Genomic DNA, 22,391 nt, shown 5'->3' with positions numbered 1-22,391 from the left:
AACTAAAACATGTAATTTCTAAGATGGTGGTAACTGGATAATGGAGAAAACTAAATCTGGAAAGGGGAGGGGCCCATGGGGGCCCAGCAGGAGTGTTCAGAGTGGTCAAGGAGATGATACCTGAGCAAGGACCTAAAGGAGGAGGGAACCAAATGGGCTCCACCTGGGGCAAGTTCCAAGTAGCGGAAACAGCACATGCAAAGGCCCTGAGGCAAGGGCATGCCTGGTGTGTACCAGGAACAGCCAGAGGTCAGTGGGGCTGAGACACGAGTATAGGGGTAAGGTGGCAGAAAAGGGTATCGGAAAGAAACAGGGTAGAGCAGGATCGGGTCATGCTGCACAGTCTTGTGGGCCATTGTTAATGCACTGCCTTTCACTCGAAGATGAGTAGGGTTTGGTACAGAAGAATGTTGTGATTTAACTTCAAGACTACTTGGCTGCTGTGTTGAATACAGACTGAAGAGGAGTGGGGGCAGAAACAGAGACCATTGGGGAGACCACTGGACTAGTTCAAGAAGGACACAATTGTGTCTTAGATGAGGGTAGCGGTGTAGGTGGTGATAATTCATTGCGTAGACATCTATTTTGAAGGTGGGAGCAACAGAATCTGCTGGCAGATTGGGTCTGTTCCTAATTGGCTGGAACAGGAGAATAAGGAAGGAGGTCATCTCAGGTTTCGTCAGGCGTCTGGCGGTAACCATAAGCCCTTTAGTGCTGCAGACCAGCAGGATTATGAAGTATGTTGTATTTTGGGGTGAGCATAGGAACACTAGACTCACCTCCATGTCATCCCTTCTCCAGGAAAAAGTGTTGTGCAAATATGTTTGAAGCCCATTGGTAAATTAGAGGCCACCTAGTGTGAGTTTAATCAGGTGAGGTTAACAAGGTCAGCATGCCTGTCTCATGGCTCTGCTCAGTCAGCACCGTTTGGTTTTAGTCTCAGGCTGTCACCACAGGGGAGCAGAGAAGTCCCACAGCTGCCACAGCATAAAGAAACACCTTGTACCCAGCAATTCTAGCAAAACCCTCCGGATTGTTTCTGACTGGCCCACCTTGGATCCTCTACCCCCTCCCAAAATGGATCACTGTGACCAAGAAGGACCATGGGGCCAAACAGGCATCCATATCCAGCCGGCCAAAACATGAGTATTTACTTCAGGTTTCTTATAGGGAAGGGCTGTGTCATGTAGTAAACAGCTTTAAAATCCTTCCATTCAAGATGTATTTTCCCTTTAGAAAATGACAACTGTTTATACTTCTGAAAAACTCAGTAAGTCCAAGTGGAAAATATGAATTGAATAATATCTTAATATTTCCTGTCTGAAATGTTTTTATGATGTTTATTATACAAGTATGCATATATTTCTTCAAAAGCTTCATTTAAAGTAACCAGAGCTTTAAACTTTATCCAACAGAGTCTGGACTTGAGCTTTTACCAGATTCCTAATCCCAGTAGCACAAAAAATGAGTGTGAAGAAGAAAATTCTTCTAGAGCAAGGAAAGTAAAATTAAATTAGTGTTAGGATGAATGAGTTGGCTAAGCATACAGCCTAGAGGGGACAAGGACCTTTTTTCTGTCCAACTTTTTAAAAATTATTAATGCGAAAGAAGGAAGCATTGGGGGGCTCACATAGAAAATTGGTAAATACAGAGGAGGCATGTGTTTCCCTTTGGCAATGCAGTTTTTTAGCTAGAACAACAGTGCTTCTCTTCTGCCTTTTGAGGCACAGTAAGACTGGATGATTGGCAAACAGACTTGTCATAAGTAGAGCATTGAGGCAGATCAAAACCACCTGGATCATTTCTTCAGGAGGCAGGCCTGGCACCAGGAGGTTCAAACCTGCTCACTGTGGCAGCAGTTTCTACCACAACCAAGGACTGGCCCTGTGCAGTTATTCTGATTTTTGAGTGTGTTTTCTCCAAGTTGTTGATACTACAACTTAATAGGTTCATGAAATAGTGGAAAACTACACTCAAGGTCTCTGAATTCTGTCTCTTCCAAGTCTCCCACTGTACAGTGGTGTTAGTGCTAATGTTTTCAGTGAGTCCTTTTTGAGTGCCAGGCGCTGTGCCAAGCACTTGGGTGGCACCATCTCATGTGATCCTCACAACAGAGCTGTATGGTAGGTACTATCACTGTCCTTTCTTTTTGAGCCACATTCTTTGACCAAGGAAGAGAATGAGAACTCACATTTGTTGAAAGCCTGCTGTGGGCCAAATAGTTGGCAATATCATCACCCACTGTGTTGCTCAGAACCCTTTTCTGTTGCAGTTGACAAAAATCCATTTCAAAATGCCTTAAGCTCAAGGAAAAAAAAAAAAAGTTTGATTCATGGAATTGAGAAGTTCAGGAGCATTGGTCCTGGCTGGCTTTGTAAGATGGAACATCAGGACTTAGCTGGTTTGGTCTGTGTGTTTCTCTTGCCCTCGGTCTCTGGGATCTGCTCTCTGTGTGGTCTTCTCGCTTAGGCAGGCCCTCTGCCTGTTTCCACAGAGCAGCCTCTGGCCATGTTAGACTGATATGCCTCCACCCCAGTGGAAAGGGAATATTTCTCCTCTAATAGTTCCACTTAAGTCCTAACATGGCATCTCTTATTATTGACTTACATCATTTATCCATACCCTGGAGTCGTTTGGTGGTCAAAAGGATGGAACACTCTTGTCAGGCCTAGGTCTTATATTTAACTCTGGAGCCTAGAAGTAGGATCAGTGTCACTGCCATCAAAACCTTGGACTGAAGCCGAACAAGGGATGGTTGTCCAAAGGACCATCAAGACCTAAAAAAGTGAGTAGAAGGTTCAGCTAGGTATTCTGTTACTTAAAAAATTATAAAGCTGTTTCTATTACATGTGCACTGGAGCCATTTTCAGCTTCCTGTTATTTATGCAATGCTTACAGAGTTCCTGCCATGCATCCTGGTGAGCCTAGAGAGTTAGAGATGAGGTCCCCTGGCCCTCACAGTCTATTGGAAGAGGCAGATGAATAAATATAATAGAGTATGGGGAGTATTTGCAGAAGGGTAAATCCAAGTTGCTATAACAGCATATAGGAAGGGCTTCAACCCAACCTGGAATGGGGGTTGAGGTCAGGGAAAGCTCCCTGGAGGACCTGGGCCAAGCTGGAACCCCAAGCAGCTGTCAGCCAGGTGAAGAAGGTGGAAGAATGAAGCTGGGGAGGAAAAGCCTGGCCTACTGCAATCAGATACATGTGTCTCGGTGTTGTTGGAGCAGAGTGTGGGGACAGCAAGGGCCAGATCATGAGGGCCTCATCGAAGGGAGATATGCCATATCCTGAGGATGATGGGAAGGTATTTAAGGAGCCAAAACTGCAGGAGGGCAAGATCATAAAGAAACATTACTGTGTCTAGAGACTGTAACATGGGCCTATAGTCATGTAGCCTGGATTTGGAGCCACACTCCACCACACTGTCTTACCTATGCAGCTGTGGAGCATGTGTTTGTACCAGCAGTGCTGGCCTCTCTCAAGGTGTGAATTTGTTTTGGGGAGATTTTTATAAACTTATTTTGTGTATAAAGCACAGATTTACGTATATGAAAACAGCATTGTGCATTCATGGTATTAAAATTGGCACTGGGCAATTAGGGGGGAAAAGAGTCTAAAAGGGCCCCTTAGAGGAGGTGCCAATGAAAAACAGGTTGAGACACACTGCCTTAGACAAAGGCTTCTCCACCAACTTCAGTTTCCTCATCTGCAAAATAGTTAAGAAATGGGCCACAAGTTCACGTGAGGATTCAGTGCAAGCTGTGGAACATGCTTGTCCTGGTGCCTGGCACGTGGTGCATGTGCAAGCATTAGTTGTAGTGTTATACCAGATCTGACTTTAGGGAAAAATGGAAAATATAACTTGGGTCCTGGTATGCCTCAAATGAAGTTGTTTTTTTAATAAAGAAAATCAGATGTACAGATCTAAATGAATTTTGTCCTTTAAATGTCATCACATTGTATAGCTGTACACAGTTTCCAATATGTCCATTGCATACAACATGCTTGAAAATAACTTTTGGAATTTCTTTCTAGAGTTCATTCTTTTGAAGGATCTCAGTTGTGCAAAGTATTTATCCTAGAAATAGATAAAACTCATCTGTTTGGAGCTAAATATAGCATAAATGTAGGTTAACCAAATGAGCAGAACCACTTTGGGCCAAAAAAGGAAAGGGGTGACTATAATGTTAATGAAATTGGTTTGGGTGATGCTCCTAATAGGCCTTAAAGGCAATTCCATAGGAGGACATTCCTAAATAACTGGGTTAAAGACATGACCCCACTCCCACCCCCAACCCCAGGAGACAACTCTGAAGCCCGGTGGCCAGCCTCATTAATTCCAGGTTGGCTGTATTAGAGTAAGCTTCATTGCTGTTTCAGCAGACATACCCCAGCACCCCAGAGGCTTAATAACACACGAAGGTTTATTTCTCACCCACATGAGGTCTGACAGGGTTGAGCAGCCTTCCTCCACTAGTGGTTTCTCTTTCTGGAACACATATCTCCCAAATTGGTGTAGCAGGGATATAGAAGTTGAGGAGGCACTGAACTCTCTATGGCTTGGCCTAGAAGTGGAACCCTTCACTCCTTCATTCACCACTGGCCACAGATGGTCACACAGCCCCAAGGACATAGATGAGGTAGGGGGAACACATGGGTATTTGTTAAGAATACTGCCACAGTATTCTTAAATATTTAGACCCATTGGCATCATTGAGCTAGGTATGTTTCCTGTAAGGGAGAACTTTGGAGAGCAGTCATCAGACTGTACTTAAAATTTGGCCAAAACTAAAAACCACGAGCAGAAACCTCAGATACCCGTATGTCTGAGAGACCTCAGACATCAGTCTCATCGGGGACTATTTGAGCAGTGTTTTTATAGGCAGCAACAAGGGTCAGTGGGGAGACATTTATTCTAAAATGTTTTTAGCTGAGATGTTTCAGGTAGGATGCTGTAGTTCTCTCTTGAATGTCCCTTGCAAAGGTCTGCCTTGAAGAGTGGTAGGACCCAGAGTCTGTAATAACACAGAAGTTGCTATAAAACTAGGAAGAAATGTACGCAAAGTGATTTTGGACAAGGGGCAGGGTTGTGAGGCAGATAATAAAAATAAAATCAACTAACAGTTACAGCGCTAATGGGACCCTATTGTGTGCCTTATAAATATTGCAATCCATATCAACCATGCAGTGGTTCAGAGCTATTGGAAATAAGGGAAAAGAAATCAATTCAAAAGTTTTCGAAGTGTGCCATTTTGGTCTTATTACTTTAAGACGGTAGTAAAACGTACCTTTTGAATTGCAACAGTCAGATATTGCATTCCAAGCGCTCCGCATCCCCTGCCTTACCAAGACAAGCTGTTTATATGGCACTAATGTGCTGACATTCCTGAAAAGACTTGGAGCAGCACAGCTGCTGCCACTCAGAGAGAAGAGGAAAATTTTTGGAAGGTTTCTTTTTGATTTACATAATTTGAGGTTAATGCTGGGAGAGGAGCTATGTGCCCAGTGTCCAGTCAGTGTGCTGGGGGTACAACTTATTTATTAGTTGTGCTGTAGAATGGCATAGCTATTACAAGCTAGACATTTCTGTCTGCTTAGAATTGTGAGTATTACAAAGATATGTTTTGGTTTTTTTTTCTGTAATCCTGAGGGATGTTGCCTAGAAGGTAGTTCTGATTGCTCTGATGAGCAATATCTCACCCCCGAAATAGCTTTGTATATCTGAAAAGGCTTTGTATATCTAAAGGTTCTTAAGCAAAAAACCTTTTTTTCTTTTTGAGATGGAGTTTCACTTTTGTCACTCAGGCTGTAGTGCAATGGCATGATCTCAGCTCACTGCACCTCTGCCTCCTGGGTTCAAGCAATTCTCCTGCCTCAGCCTCTCGCATAGCTGGGATTACAGGCACCCACCACCACGCCCAGCTAATTTTTGTATTTTTAGTAGAGATGGATTTTGCCATGTTGGCCAGGCTGGTCTCAAACTCCTGACCTCAGGTGATCCACCTGCCTCCGTCTCCCAAAGTGCTGGGATTACAGGCGTGAGCCACCACGCCTGGCCAAGCAAAGAACCTTTTATGACTATGTACCATACTAAACATGTGCTCAGCAGATTACTCCCCCACCTAATTAGTATAAGAATCCTGGGAAGGCCGGGCGCGGTGGCTCAAGCCTGTAATCCCAGCACTTTGGGAGGCCGAGACGGGCGGATCACGAGGTCAGGAGATCGAGACCATCCTGGCTAACATGGTGAAACCCCGTCTCTACTAAAAAATACAAAAAACTAGCCGGGCGTGGTGGCGGGCGCCTGTAGTCCCAGCTACTCGGGAGGGTGAGGCAGGAGAATGACGTAAACCCAGGAGGCGGAGCTTGCAGTGAGCCGAGATCGCGCCACTGTACTCCAGCCTGGGCGACAGAGCGAGACTCCGTCTCAAAAAAAAAAAAAAAAAAAAGAATCCTGGGAAATAATTAGTATTGTTATGTTCATTTTGCAGATCAGAAAACAGAGGCTCAGTAAGATCATGTGACATACCCAAGTCACAGTGTTAATTTTTGGTGGATCGTGGATTTGAACCCTGACAATTTGATTTCATAGCCCACTGTGTTAACCAGCACGTTATCTTGTCCAGAGGAGGAGTAGCATGCCTGCTGGCATATATTGCCCTCCACAGCCTACTTTAATAGTGCATGTTTGTGTGTCAAAAAGACACACAAAAAGGGGGATGTCTCCGCTGCTGGACATGGTGGGAGTAAACTGGTTTGGAAGGCCAGACAGAAATCATCCTTTGTTTTGGATTTGCCAAAATCATGTGGAAGAAAACTTCAGAAACCAATTATATTTTCAGGTGTTCTGGAAGCTGACTAGTGGTATTCACTCAGTTATATCTCCATCATTTGAGAAGATTTTGAGGTTGAATAATATAACCTATTTGGTCTGTCTCAGTCCAAGCTGATCATTGCTAGTTTTCTTGATATTAAATGTTTAATATCTTATTGACCATAATTCTAGCCTAGAAAAAGACTTTCCAAAAGTATAGAGCAGCTTTACTTCTCAAATTCAGATAGGGCTGAGCTAACTTCTGATTCTGGAACAGAAAACTGGATACTCTCTAAGTGGGAATTGTAACATCTGACCCAGGTTTGTTAAAATTTGGTATGAGAAGGATTTCACACTCTGATCTGGTAGATTCACTTCAGCACATGACCGAGCCATCTGTAAATTCTGTGGTAAATCAGTCAACACCAATTTAGCCACATATGCAAATACAAAAAGGTCTCTCTTTTACTCTAAGTCCCATCTTTAGATTTTCAGAAATTTTGCCATGTGTTGGTGCCTCCTCATTAAGAATGCTGTTCATGAAAACAAGTGAGTTTTGTTGACATTGCAATTTTTTTTCTTCCCTGGATGTTCAGTGGGAGACAGAGTGTAATAAATATGAAGGGATGCAAACCGCAAATGTGTGGGGGATTTGTGTTGGCATAATGGAGGCTCAGGCAAACAAACAGATGCATGCGAGAGTCGAGAGTGGCATGTGGTAACACCCCTCTCTTGCTTGAGGGATGACTGACCACATGTGCCTCACTGGAACACAGATCCCTCCTGTACTGCCACAGGAGCAACAATGACACCAGAGCTGCTGTGAGCCCAGGCACGTGCTCTTCACCCATCTGCTCTAGCAGCCAACACTTCCAGGTCTACTTGATGATGACAGTATTTTGGTATAGGTGTTTGTCCCCTTTTCACCCCAACAAAGTCACAAAGGAGACAGGTGTCATAAGAATGACTCCTCCCATGCAGGTAACTGTGAAAACGTAGGAAAGGGGAAACACCCCTGTTAACCAGCAATAATGGCTGAATTAATACAAAGAACACCTTATGTTATTTAATCCTCCAGCAGCCATGCGTGGTAGGCAAGGCATCAGGGACTGCATCATCCTTGTCCCAAGAGAGGAAACAGTTTCCAGTAGGGGGAATGACTTGTCCAGGATCATACAGCTTGTAAGTTTTTGAATTTCTCAGACTTAGCATTTTGGGTTTTTTGTTGACCTGAGACCCTTTATGGCTGGCTAGTTACTCCTTTGTTAGTTCATTCAACATTTCTTAAGCATCTAGTTAGTTCCAGGCACTGGAGAGCCATTGAGGGGACAGAGTTCCTGCATTTAAGGGACTCATACCTTAGAGGAAGACAGGAGCAGGTAAACTAAGGTAATCCCAAATAGAGTCGAAAACTGGTGGTCTCCAGACCAGTTTTATTTAGCTGACATGTTTTTATAAAATCTTGAATTATTTAGAAAATAGAAGGATGTGACAAAAAACCCGAGTTGTCTGGCTTCTTGTGATAAACTGGACAATTTAGCAACATTATTCTCAGATTCCTTTGTGTCGTTGATGGCTGGATGGCACCATGGTGGCCATTTTTGAGAGGCTCTCCCTTGCCAGTTTGCCAGTCTCTGCCCTCCCCACTGTTCCCTGCCTATTTGGCCTCTGTGGGTGGTTAAATTTGCATTCCCCTGGGTTGCAATAGTGATCAAGGAAACTTGATCTGAGAGGGACTCTGACCACAGCCAGGGTTAGGTGAGAAGAGGGAGCCAAGAAGGATTTCTCGGAGGAGAGAATGTTTGGGCTGTATTTTTTACAAAACAAAGAAAAAGGAGGCTCGGCACAGTGGCTCATGCTGGTAATCCCAGCACTCTGGGAGGCCAAGGCGGGTGGATCACAAGGTCAGGAGTTCAAGGTCAGCCTGGCCAAAATGGTGAAACCCTGTTCCTACTAAAAATACAAAAACAATTAGCTGGGCATGGTGGTGGGTGCCTGTAATCCCAGCTACTCGGGAGGCTTAGCAGAGAATTGCTTAAAATCAGAGGATGCAGTGAGCCAAGATCACGCCACTGCACTCCAGCCTGGGCAATAGAGCAAAACTCCATCTCAAAAGAAAAAAAAAGAAAAGTAAAGTAAAAGGAGAAGTGCTCCAGGCAGAGGTCGCTGTGTAGGAGATGACCCAGAAGCACTGGATCATGGCACATTCATTGTTTCTCAGGGCAAACTCTGCCAAACTGCCCTTTCTTTATGCAAAGCAAAGTCCACTGTTATAGGTAGAATCAGATTCTTTTCTGAAAGATTCTACATGTACAAAGGCACTGGGTCAGTCCTAGTTGCTCAGTGTCCTCTTATGCTGAGGGACAGAGTGAGAATCAAAAGGTAGGTTTATATAAGACTTTGTCTAGTCTGGAAAACTCTGAGCTTCCAAGTCATTATTTTTGGTGGGTTTGTGTGATCACCATCTTTTCTACCAACAGACCATTTACTGGACCACAGGTATTCTGGCATCTTTTTTTTTTTTTTTTTTTTTTTTTTAAACTGGTGAGTGTGCCATTCTTTTCTTTTTGGAACCATATCTATGGCCATATTTCAAGACTTTTTAATCATTAGGAATAATTTTTACAATTCAGCTTTTCAAAGCCTGACAATGTGTCAAGCCATTGGGGAGAGCTCAAGCACATTTTGTGGTGCCAAAATATGACTTGCCTCAGAGGGTCTGAGTTTTTGATGACACCGTGGTGTTAAACTATCTTGCTCTGAGATGCTGAAAGGGACGGGGGAAGGGAGTCTTTTGAGGTCCCCAGCTGTTCCTGGAGGTGGTCACCTCTTTTCTTTCTCCATGTGCCTGTGCTAGGAGATCTGGGTCACATGGCAGCTAATGCTGCCGATCCCAGGCAACTTTTTGCTCAATAACTGTTTCCCAAATGGCTACTCAGGGGCCTTTCAGAATTCACGAGAGCTGTCAGTTGTTATAGTAACCGGCCCCCTGCTGTCGAGTTGGCCCTGAGATGCCAGTGGAAGCTCTTGGAACAAGCTAACACATAGTCATTAGACAAAAGCAGAAAGAGATTCACTGCTAAAGGTTGCCAGTTAAACATGCTCCATGATACTTAAAAAGCTGGACTGATTCTGTAAGGGAAGCGGTGGGTGGGTAAATTTTTAAACCAAGCTCACTTTTCAGGAAAGGGAAACTCCTTGTATGTTCAGTCTATTCTAGGTAACAACCATCTTTCTTTGGATTTCTCAGAATTAACCGTCTTCTCTCTCCCCCCAGGGTTGATTATGTCTGTTCTGCTGGTTTGCTCAGGTAGCCTCAAATATCTCAATTATTCAAGATATTAGTTATTGATTGTGTGGCATTTGCTTCTCAGCAAAAGTGTTGTCAGTTTACGGGTGGTAGTTTTAAGCGCCTGTGATTGTGTGTGAGGAAAAACTGCGGAGATAGCCGGCTCTGCTCCAAAATTCCTGAAAGAGTGAATCTGGCAGAATTCAGAGTAGGGCTAAGGGTTGAGAAAAAGTCTAAATATTTTAGGAAGCTGCAAATTTCAAGTTTTTATGAGAATTTGTAAAAACATTCCAACACACTCATGATTTCTTCAGATTAATGTTCGTAGCCACACTGAGTATATCCATGATGTTTGTAGGACAGTTGTTGTAGTTCCAGGATGTACTCAATAGAGGGAGACAAGAAGTTCTGTGTTATAGCAGTCCCTGCCCCCTTGTAATCGTATTTCCAAGTTTGACTTCTCCAAGTTTTGGTTCCTGTGCCAAGCACTTTTACCTAATATGAAGTCTAGTAATTAACACAGTAATTGAAAGCTTGTATTAAGGGTGAAGAAAACATAACACTCAAGAATTAGAGGATGTTCATTCCTAGAAGTAAAAAACCACCAGCGGACTCAATAGTTAAGATGTTAATTCCTTTGGAATTACATACCTGGCTTCAGAATTCTTTGTGGGACTCAATAGAGCTTCCAAAAAAGAAAACTTCCATATATCTGAGTTTGTCATTGCTATTTTATCGACAGAGTTTGGAAAAAGAATAGGAATCATTTCAGTGTGAAATCTTATAGCCCAGCTGGTTTGGGAGACTAAATATAATTAAATAAATACTTTCAAGTGTTCTTGTGTGACAGAAGTGCATCTTTAAAATTCTGTAGCCAAGTCTCAGATGCTACAGTTATTTAAGTTTTAAGGGGAAACTAAATATAGGACTTAATATATAGTAATAACTTGCCAACTGCTGTTCCCATCTCCCTGAGGTGCCTCTCCTATTTATTCTCCAATCTGTATTGTGAATTAAGAAAATGTTTGTTCTGAGATGAAAGCATGGGGTAAAAGACAAAACCCCAAATGTGTCTAATGGCACCAAATTCAGAGACATTTGTCACAGAAGGGAGGACCAAATGATCTCCAAGTTAACTTTACTCCAATGATATTTTAAGCCATTCTGTTTGCCAGGGCAGTGTGTCCAAGGTGGAAGAGTGGGTATATGCATGACAAGGGTCATCACTGTGTGATATCCTAACCTTCCATTAACACCAGGGTAATAGAGGCTGCGACTATGTAAAGATGACTTACAAGAGTAAAGTTCTGACTGGGTATTTCTTACCTCAGCATAAAAGCTCCTCATAAAGTCCAGACACCTTTGTGCCTCAGCATCCTCTTTTGAAAATGTCACAGATGAGGCCTGATGACGGGGTCTGTCTGTGTTAGACGGGAGGGGAGGGCATTTGTATGGAACTCTTGGTGGCCAATTGAAAATACTGTATTCTACACCTGTTCTCTTTTGTTTTTTGTCCATTTAGAGGGTGTAACAAAATAAAGTCCAAGGGCTTTCCCAGACGTTTCCGTGAAGTGCCTTCTTCTGGGGAGAGAGGAGAGAAGGGGAGCAGGTGAGGGGCGGTCAAGCTTAAGTGGGGGGTGTCTTGATGGCCGGGACTGGCTTGCCAAATTTTTGTTTTGTTGCCATGGGGATTAAAGTCTTGTAGATGGCACAGTGGTGAAACTCACCTGCTTTACCTGAATTCCCAAAAGTAAGACTTGCAAATGTCAATTCAGCTTGTGGGTAGCTGGTACCAATTAAAGTATGTCCTGTGTGTGCTTGCTTTGCTTTATTTTGCAGTTTTGGGGGTGTTACTTGTTTCTGGGTTTGTATGTACTGGGGGTGCTCTATGTTTGTGTGTCTGTATGTGTGTTGCATCCATTTTCTTTACAAATTTTCAGATATTTGCATGGTTTTGAGCTTTTAAAAAAACATATAATGCATGCATTTAGCCTTATGTGAAAAATACCTCTTAGAAACCTAAATTTGTAGATAAGTTAGGGATGAAGAGTAGGAAGGGGAGACAGAAGTGAGCAAACGTGGATGTACTGTGTGTTTTTCCTTAAGAATGGTGAATTTTTTTTTTTGAAAAGGAAATGCATATGAGTTCTGGATAGTTTGAATACTTGGAAAAATTATTGTCCTGGAAAGATTTATAATAAATGTTTGGAACTCATTGTGCAGTTTTAATCAGCACACTTGAATCTCTTGATAATATTTCTGTAAGGCCTGTCTTAGGCAAACTCTATTTAATATTAAGATCTTTTAATATTAAATTGCTAATTAGACTAATTCACTAATCCATATTATGTCAGAAGCAGTCCCTTTTTACTTTCAATGAACCAATTTATAGGATTTATGTTAGAATTTTTACATGGAATGATTCATCTCCATTGGTTGTGGGTAAATCAGATTACTGAGATGAAATTTTTGATATCCAACTATTTTAATCAGATAAACCTATGAAATCTGAGACGGTATAGTTTAGGAGTTGTGACAGATTAATGAGAAAGTATATGATCTATTTTCTTTTACACTGTACTGTGTAATTTTGGCCTTATAGGGAAAGCAATAACTGCTAACACTGGTAACCAAATTATTCTGTGATCTCTTTTTGCTTATTAATGTCTTTAATACATTTTCAAAGTTAAGGATAGAAACTGAAATAGAAACTTCTCTATAGTTTTGGAGTCAAAGATTAATCTTAAGAGAGGAAGACGCTGGACATTATTTAAATGCCTGTCATACCCAGTCCATTATAAATATAATGTGTTTTTGACTGTAACACTTTAAAGAGTCAGCATCACCTTATGAACATCATAAGGATAAATGCACATCCAGTTTCAAGTCCTCCCCAGAAGTGATGCTGTAGCCTGCCAGACTATTTCTTTTATGTACCTGGACCCCCACATATCAGTGGGCCCATTATAGATATATTTTAGATCCTAACAGATGCCCCAGTCTCTCTGGTATCTTCTCTGCTGCTCAGTGAGGGAAGCACAATCAGTGTCATCCAGGTCTAAGAGTTGGGAACCATCTTGTGAAACTACAGGTATTTATAGAATCTGTCTGATTGTTAATCATATTCACTTTTTAAAATAGTGTAGCAGCTTAAAAGACAAACTTTGGCTCAGGGAGGTATGTGTTCTAACTGCAACTCTGCCACTTCCTGGCTCTGCGACTAGGAAGGGCCCATAGGGCCTCCATTTACTTTTCTAGAAAATAAGTCTAATGATGGCAACTTCTCATGAGGTTGTTGTGAAGATTAAATGGGGGTAGTATATGTAAAATGCTTACTGTGTGAAATATATTAACCCATCGATAAATTGAGTAAATTGAGGCTCTGAGAAGTTGTCACTTGGCTAGGTCACCCTGCTTAGTGGCTGCCTTGGGACTCCACTGCCGCGGCGTGGTACTCCTGAGGAGTATCCCTTCTCACAGCTACGTGTGCTATGCTAAGTACTCCATGAAAACGATATGGGCCAGATATAGATCCTGTCCTCAAGGGGTGCCATGTCTGTGCTCTTCCTTATGCTAGCAGCCCTGCCATACTGTACAATTCCTCATTCTGGCCCACTGTCCCCTCTCCTTCCCGATGCTCTCTCCGCAGGCACTTTTGCCACCTCCTTTCCTAACCTGTGTCCATCCTGCTACTGCTCTATAAAAGGGCTTTGAAAGACAGGGTACCCCCTTCCTCTGCCAGGCTTCTGCAGGAGGCTAGAATCAGGCTCTCTCTCACCTTTGCCTTTTTCAGTCCACTCTCATTTTCTCTGCTGGCTTGTATCTCCACCCAAAATGTGGCCAGGAATCAGGAGAAGAGCCCCCAGTGATGCCTAAATTGCAACCCTCCAAACAGCTACAAGAGCTGTTATAGAGTCCCTACACATTAATTTCATGTGGCATTACTCTTCTGCCCCTGTCATCTCCCAGTCCCACAGCAGGAAGGAAGGGGGACTGTGCCACTAAGACACGTTGAACAGAAAATTGCTGAAAGCAGGACAATGGCTGTGAGAGGTGATTATCCTCCCAGAAAGGAGAGGAAAAAAAACATTGAAAATCAGACCCAAGTATATTTAATTTCTTAATAAAGCTGATTTAAGTTTTGAGTAGGTAATACTTGACATGATTCAAAATCAAAAAGTTTAAAATTATATGTACCCCTAAATTACCATCCCATCACTCACCCACTCTGTTCCCTACCTCCTCACAAATAGGTAGCCCCTATTGCTAGTTTGTTTTCTATTCTTCCAGGGATTGTTACACATATATAAGCAAATAATGAATATCCTTTTATCCCCTTGTACACAATGGAATACAACATATGCGATCATGTGTCTTGCTATTCTCACTTAACACAGGTTTTCCCTATGCCTATATAATTTCCTCATTCTTTTACACAGAAGCATGGTATTCCTTTGTATAGATGTGTCATAATTTAGTTAACCAGTCCCTTGTGGCTGTCATTTTGATCTCCGTCTTTTGTTATTGCAAACAATTGTGTGATTAATAAGTTTATGTGTCACTTTGCAAGTGGATAAGCATGTCTGTAGGAAAATTTTCAGAGGAAAACTTACTGGCTGTATCACAGGGTACATACTATTGTGTATGTATGGTGCCAAATTGCCCTCCATAATGGGATACCAAGGTGGGTTTCTCTCGACAGTCTGTAAGCATACCTGTTTCCCTACGGCCAACCCAGTACACTGCATTGTCAAACGTTGGCTTTTTTACTAACCTCATAGGTGAAAAAGAAACGGTGTCTCAGTGTAGTTTTAATGTGTTGTCTCTTACTATAAGTGGGATTGAACCATTTGTGTTTCTGTAAACTGTTTTTATCTTTTGCTTATTTTTTCTTTCAGTTATTGATCTTTTTCTAATGAAGAGAGATATCCCTTGGTAGCAATACGGGTTGCAAATATTTTTCCCCAATTCGTAGTTTACTTCTTAATTGTATTTATGGTTCTTCTTTGATGTTTATATAATCAGATTTATCTATATTTTCTGTTGTTTTCTAGATTTCGAGTTTTCTTTTAAAAGTCTCTCCATTCTGAGGTTACTGTTTTTAAAATTACTTTTATGGTTTCAAATTTTAATAGTAAATTCATTTGGAATTTAACCTGGTTGATCGTGTGATGTCTGAATCTACTTCTTTTTTTCCCCATATGGTCTCAAGTATTTAAACAATATACTGCAATCTGGGGCTTAGTGAAGAGTCATATAATACCTTCTTAGATCCTTAAAATATCACTCATAGCAAAATACAGTCAATCAGTATATTAACAAAATAAGGAGTTGCCAAAAGGCTTTTACCCAGACATTTTAGATTGTAAATACTGAAAAATATGTGCAGTAAATAAAATGTGAATTTCATTTCTTACCTCCTCCCCAAAATGAGTTGGACTATCATATCACCATTGACCTTCCCAAATCAGTGGGATATTGTGTCAGTGCCTTAAAAGTGTGGCAAATGAGGTGGAGAGCCCCTCAAACCTCAGTCCAGATGTTCAGAATATTCCAGTCTAGGGTCTGAAGGGTGAGACAGCCACCTTAAAGCCCCTGACTTCAAGCCTTCTTTTCTAGGTAATAGCTGGAAGCCTTGGGAAGTACTGTCCAGGGCTCACTTTCTCAAAGCCAGCTAAAATATAGGAACTGTCACGGCCTCATCAAAATGTGGTTTCTGAAGAGACCTTTTCTCTCTTACCTTCTGGAAAGTATTACCAGTACTTCAGTCAGACCTAGGCATCTACAAGGATTTCTTGGCAAACTTAATGCCTAGCTAAGAGAATATAGGTTTGAGACCACTTTTGTGCCTATAATTTATCATTTTCTCCCACCTTCCTAAAGATATTAATTGCAGGCAATTTGAATCATCCAATAAAATTCTCACTATGGGAATCAGATTTTTGTCACTTCTAACTGTACCAAAAGTCAACTAGGCCATCTCTCCTATTCATGTGAAATCCAAAATATTTTTGAAACATTCTCTCCTCGTTTTAGTGTCTGTTTGCTCTTTCACACCCCATCCATCATTGCATGATGTTGTTCTCTTTTCTCTTCCCTTTTCCCTTTCTCTCTCCTCATATCTTTAAGCCCTGCTTATCTAAGGTATGACAGCCATATGCCCTGGGACTTCCACAGCCCTCATGTGAAACTTGCCATTTGATTATCCCCCAAAGCACATTGACATTTGTCAAATCTCACGCCCCCTTTTATGATTTGGAAAATATGGCCACCAGAAACATATTTTGGTTTGAGTTTTTCTTTTGAGAAGATCCCTTCCGGAAGAGATACTACAAGTGTAAACTGAGTTTTATAAACTGAATCACTTAACATGCCATAAAGGAAACTTAACAGCAAGTGAGTTGTTGTATATGAAAAATCTCAACTTAGAACTTACATTGGGCTCCTTTCCAAGTGGAATCCCGGAGTTATTTCAGACACTTCTCTTTGAGGAAAAGCCCAACAACGCCTACAGCCTTTTTCTTTTATTGTTGTATTTGTCACTTCAATTTATGGAAACATTTTGCCCTAATAAATCAATCCATGCCTTTTTAATACAGCCCTCAATCATCTTCCTTGAAGGCATGTGAATATTTTCAGCTTTCTATTTGTAAGTGGCTCTTATTTATGCAGGGTTTACTACAACAGATCCATTTACAAAAGTAAATATTAATGTGATTTATTTTCTTGACAGCATGAAAATAAATGGGATTATTAGCAGGTATGCCACTGTAAATTTAAATGAGGGCAGTGTGTAAATCAGTTAAGATTATACAATTAATATTCAGCAGCAGCTCAGCTAACTGCCCTCTCTAGTCTGCAATTAGAATTTTGAGCTACACACTGCTAATAATCTCTTTGTCACCCTGATGTGATTATAGAACCATTGAGTTTAATTTGAAGACAGTGACTTGGTTTCTAATTCCTATATACCGACATTCGGTTAGTTCATGATTCTGGGTTTTCATATGAGTCTGGAGGCCATACTGTGGTCCTCCACCCTGCCCATGTCTAGCAGTCATGGTGGTGTTCAGGGCAGTGTTGTAATAAATGGAGGGCACTGGATGAGAACAGTGTGACATCCCAAGCTTGTCAAAGTGGATGTACATGTTGACCCAGATGTCTGTAGATGGCAGGAACCCCTTTTTCCTGTAAGCAGGTTTGGAGACCTGCCTTTTAAGGAGATTTTTTGTTTGTTTGTTTTTTAATACAGCAGTGTTGTGTGGAATTCCAGACATTTCTAATGTTCAGTCTTTCTGCACTTAAGTTCAGTACTTTGCTTCTGAAAAATATTGGTCACTAAATTATTTCCAGGTTCTTGTCAGAAGGGCAGAAAGAGACAAGAAAATTGTTAGCTCATATCAGAGGTTATCTAAACAGGTAGCTGGAAGAACAGAAGCCACAGAAATAAAGGCCTTTATGCAGAAATTTGGTCATTCTGGGTATTCTTCCTTAAGAATGTATCAAATTCCTGGGTAGCAATGGGGGTCAGAAGTCTAGAGGGTTTTTTTGTTTGTTTGTTTGTTTTGGTTATTTTGCTACATTTCATTTGGATAGTAAGTCTCTATAACTGGAATTTATTAATACTTACAAAGGACTATCAGAGCAGCTGGGTGTGTGTGTGTTTCATTAGTCAAGAAGGCCAATTAAACATACTGGAACCTGTCATGTGCTGACAGTGTATATTTTTCAGCAGGGAGCTCAGGGACTTGACGTTGACAGCTGATACTGGCTGATGTGTTTCACATCCTGACTAAAAGATGTACTCTGCAGGTGTGTGTGCTCTGCTTTCCCAAGAGTAGACTTTATTTTTAAAGAGGTCTTTATCCTTAAAATATGTCCCTTATTTGAAAGCATGGCAGGTTATTTTTTAAAATTTCAGTCCAAGAGAAAATATTCCTAATCATAAGCTTCATGTGTCCCATGTGGGCTTTTAAGAAGCTGTGCATACTGGCACACTCCTACCATCAGGGCTTCAAACACTGTACAGATCTGGACCACAGGTGTGGGTTGTGGGCTTGAGACCCAGAAAACTGCTAACCAGACTCCATACAGATTTGATCAGCTACTATCACACATTACCCTCTGGACTTCCAATCAGACCTTTCTTAGAAATCTTTTGAAGACATATGACCCCATGTTTGGTTTTCTAAAAAGGGATGAATGAATGGAGAGTAACAGAGGAAGCTTGCTTCCACTCTGCTACTTGGAACTTTCTATAGAGATATGCATAGATCTAATATGTTAGTCATCTTTGGTCAAGCACCAGAAGCACTTAGGTAGCATTTAGGGCTATGCTGTAAGAAAAGTGCATTCTTTTGAACAGGGACTCTCATTCGGTGTGGCAAAATGCTTACTCTGTGAGAGGCATGTGAGAAATGGGACCAACTTAGGGACCAATAGATTTACATCTCCCATTTCACTTTCATTCTGCCTCACATACCCACTGAGTTCAAATTGAGGAAATACCTTGTGCAAACTGAACTCTTTCTCGTACCCATCTGGGAGCATTCAGTAAATGTTTCATGTAAGTCCCTCTATCTTGGGTACCTTGTTGATGGGGGTGGGCTTTAGAAAGCCATCTAAAACAGTGGTTTTCCAGTTTGTTTAAGTGGCAGGAAACTTGGAATTCAGGATGTCAGAACATCATTATTATTAATAATATTGAAGTAAATATTCACAACTTCAATGCCTTCATAGAAACTGAAATTAATTTTCCTACCAGACAAGTATAGCAGTCCACAAGGGTGAACTCTCAGGAACCATTTTCCCTTCCTCAGAGTGGTTCATAATTGGACACAGTACATACCAGAATCCCTAGAGGGAGTCTTCACAATACACAGAGCTATACCCTACCCTGCACCTGCTCTGTTAGAATCATCATTAATGGGGCTTACCCTGCCTGGGTATTCTAAAAGCTCCCTAAGCCAAAGAGCTATGCACTGCTTATTAATAACCACCATTTGATGATACTTTACTGATAAGAGAGAGAGAGACTGAGAGACTGACTGACTGTTCAGGCCTGGCCCTCCAAAATTAAGGCATACCTAAATCAGAGAACTTAAAGTGTCAGAAAGATAAATGCTGCAAATGTACAATAGGGGGAAGTATAAGATAACTTATTTGGGTCATTACTAGGCCTGTCAGGGTCAGTGAAAATAATGTTACCTGGCCTCAGTTTCTTAAAGGAGACAGACAGCACTCAGGGGTTGGGGAGGGGATGGGAAGTAAAAGGGCAGAGGTAGACACATGAAATATATGGCAGGGAATCATTGGATTATATTTTGTAGTTAAATTTGTCAATATATTTTTTCATTACAAACATGATCTATTTCATTGATTTCCCTTTTTAGGGTACTTTCATATATAGATGTTCACTATAGAGAAATTAGGATTTTGGAAAATGGCTCTTTGTGATCCTAGAAATCTGATTCATTCAGGGAGGGTCTGTAAGGGTAAGTTAGTTGAAAGATAATTAGACCTAGATAGAAAATTGAAATTGCACGCTCAGTGACACACGTAAGCACTTTGAGAATTTTTTTTTTTTTTTTTTTTTTTTTTTTTTTGAGACCAAGTCTCACTCTGTTGCCCAGGCTGGAGTGCAGTGGTGTGATCTCAGCTCACTGCAACCTCCGCCTCCCAGATTCCAGCGTTTCTTCTGTCTCAGCCTCCCGAGTAGCTGGAACTACAGGTGCACCCCACCACGCCCAGCTAATTTTTGTATTTTTAGTAGAGATGGCATTTCACCATCTTGGCCAGGCTGGTCAAACTCCTGACCTTGTGATCCACCCACCTCGGCCTCCCAAAGTGCTGGGATTGCAGGCGTGAGTCACCGTGCCTGGCCAGCACTTTTGAGAAATTCTGTCTCCATTCCCCTGAGCTCAAAATTAGAGACAATACTGCCTCCTTAAGTAGATCACAGTTCAGAGGTTTAGAGGCATTAAAACTTGTGTTTTTCTTTCCTTTTCTCCAAAATCCCTGCTTTTGCTTTTTTATTCCTGGATACCTCTGAAGGTCAAGAAGCACAATTTTCATGGGAATTCACTGAAATGAGCACATTAAAATACAATGTCTTGTGATATGCAGCTGCTTTTCTTAGGTATTAAACACAGTGTAGAATTTGTACATGCAAAGGGACCATCTTCATATTGTTAAGGATCATGAAAAGTTGACAACAGACTGACCACCTCCATCAGTCCCTGGCCCAGAGTAGACCCCCCAATAGATAGTTATTAAAGGAATAAATTAAATACCAGCATTGTAATGCCTCCCTGAAATGGAAGATTAAGTAAACATTAATAAAGAGGATGCCAGTCTATGTTTGTTATCAAGAAGAGATGCATATAGAATGATCTCATTTCGTTTTTTTAAAAATAAAACCCCCCATGTAGTCCCAGCTACTCGGGAGGCTGAGGCACGAGAGGCATGAGAATCACCCAAACCTGGGAGGCAGAGATTGCAGTGAGCTGAGATCGTGCCACTGCTCTCCAGCCTGGACGACAGAGCAAGACTCCGTCTCAAAATAAGATACACACTCCCCCTACACCCAGAATAATAATAATAATAATAATAATAATAATAATAATAAAAAAAACAGAAAACAGCCCATCTGTCTATATTTGGGTGAGATTATAATAATAGCCCACAGATTGATTTCCTTGTTCCATTTCTGCTGCCCTCTAATCCATTCATCATGTAGCAGCCAAAATGAGCTTTCTGAAAGAAGCAAATCAGACGGTGCCTCTCCATGGATTAAAGCCTTTCATTGACTTTCCCCTGCTCCTAGACACCAACGAGGTTCTTTGTGATCTGCTGGATCCTGCATGATCTGGCTCTGGCCTGCCTCTCCAACCTTGCTTTCCACAGCCTTGCCCTTGCCTCTGGCTTCCTTCCAGTTTCCTAAAATGCGCCAAGCTCCCTCTGCTCTAAGGCTCAACTAGCTGCTTGACCTGCCTAAAATGGTCTTCATCCTGAGTTTCACAGGGTTAGACCTCCTTAATCAGGCCTCAGCTTAAATGCCACCTCCTCAGTGAGGTCCCTTCCTTCAGCTGACTTCATTTACCACCACATCATTCTTATTTTCTTCATTGCTCTTGACTGTTTGAAGCAATTTGTTTGCTTGTTGGGGATTTTCCCCATGAAGACATAAATACTGAGGGTAGGTACCTTGTGTGTCTTGTTTGTCATTGTGCTCCCAGCTCCTCACTGCAGATGATCAAGGAATAGTCAGTAAATGAGGAAAAGTATACAGGGTTAGACCTCAAAATATTAATAGCGATCATCACTAGGAGGAAGATTTTGGGTGTTTTTAATTTCTTTTCTTTTTGTTCATTTTTATTGCCTAATTTTTCTGCAAAAATCATCTGTTGCTTATATAATACTTTATCAGTTACTCCAGTGCTTAGCCAGGCTTAAGGAAGTAGTTTTAAGGATTGCAGACAGCGGCAGAGAATGCATTGTCTGCATACTTGATGCTGTGCAGTGGGTGCTGAATAAACATTTGCCAAATCCATTGAAATCTTTATTCTACGGGAAGATATTCCCCACAAAGTTCTGTAGTTAGTTGCCCACCCATATATTTGTGTGGGAGGCAAGTGCATGATGTGCAGCAAGGTACAGATGCGGAGCTCTGTCTCCCAGGTTTCTGATCCTTATCCCCAGTCGTGTACTTTTCTCTGGCAATCATGGAGTTATTTTGCTCCAGGGAAAATCCATTATAAACAGCAGCACATGGGGCACTAGAGTGTGATTTGCTTCAGTACACACTGCTTTTTTCAAAGATAATGTGGAGCCTGTAGTTCCACATATAACTGAGAGACTGGCTGAACTGTCTTCCTGTCTTGTGGGAAAAAAAAAATCTACAATGTAGTATACATACCCTTTTTTCCAAGTCACTTTAACAGTAACTTGGCCAATAACAATTCTATTTATTAATAGCTTTACATTTTAGAAGTCCAATAGCAGTAATAATTATGGTCTTAAAAGCAAAGTTATTTCTTGCATGTATTTTTTTTTTCAAGTTAAAGGCTAACCCAGTAAATTGCATCCCATTCATCTTAGTGACTTAGAGCACTTATTTGAGCTATTAAGCAGTTGAATAGCTGTCTTCTAACTCAACAAAAGCAGGTTTTCCTTAGCTATGATACTGGATGGTTAAGGCTTTCATTCATTTGTGAAGTCCATAACCTGTGTTTTAACTTTAATGTTACATTCTGGAAATCTGTGCAAATTGGGGAAGGTAGGGGA

The 22,391-nt window shown here is 41.4% G+C and overlaps 1 protein-coding gene across 2 annotated transcripts in view; it reads left to right on the top strand.

Annotated features, from left to right (window-relative positions):
* The window catches only part of PTPRG (protein tyrosine phosphatase receptor type G), a 747,279-nt gene that overhangs the window by 667,604 nt on the left and 57,284 nt on the right, over positions 1 to 22,391 (top strand). The window contains exon 14 of one of the 2 annotated variants that reach the window (XM_073009980.1): positions 11,629 to 11,715. The exons of the other annotated variant lie outside the window; for it this stretch is intronic. Coding sequence (XP_072866081.1) covers positions 11,629 to 11,715 — 87 coding nt within the window. The remainder of the gene's footprint in view (positions 1 to 11,628; positions 11,716 to 22,391) is intronic. 2 annotated transcript variants of the gene reach the window in all.

This window comes from Chlorocebus sabaeus, chromosome 22 (genome assembly GCF_047675955.1).
Source record: "Chlorocebus sabaeus isolate Y175 chromosome 22, mChlSab1.0.hap1, whole genome shotgun sequence".
Taxonomy (NCBI): Eukaryota; Metazoa; Chordata; class Mammalia; order Primates; family Cercopithecidae; genus Chlorocebus; species Chlorocebus sabaeus.
This window is presented reverse-complemented; position numbering and strand designations above follow the sequence as displayed.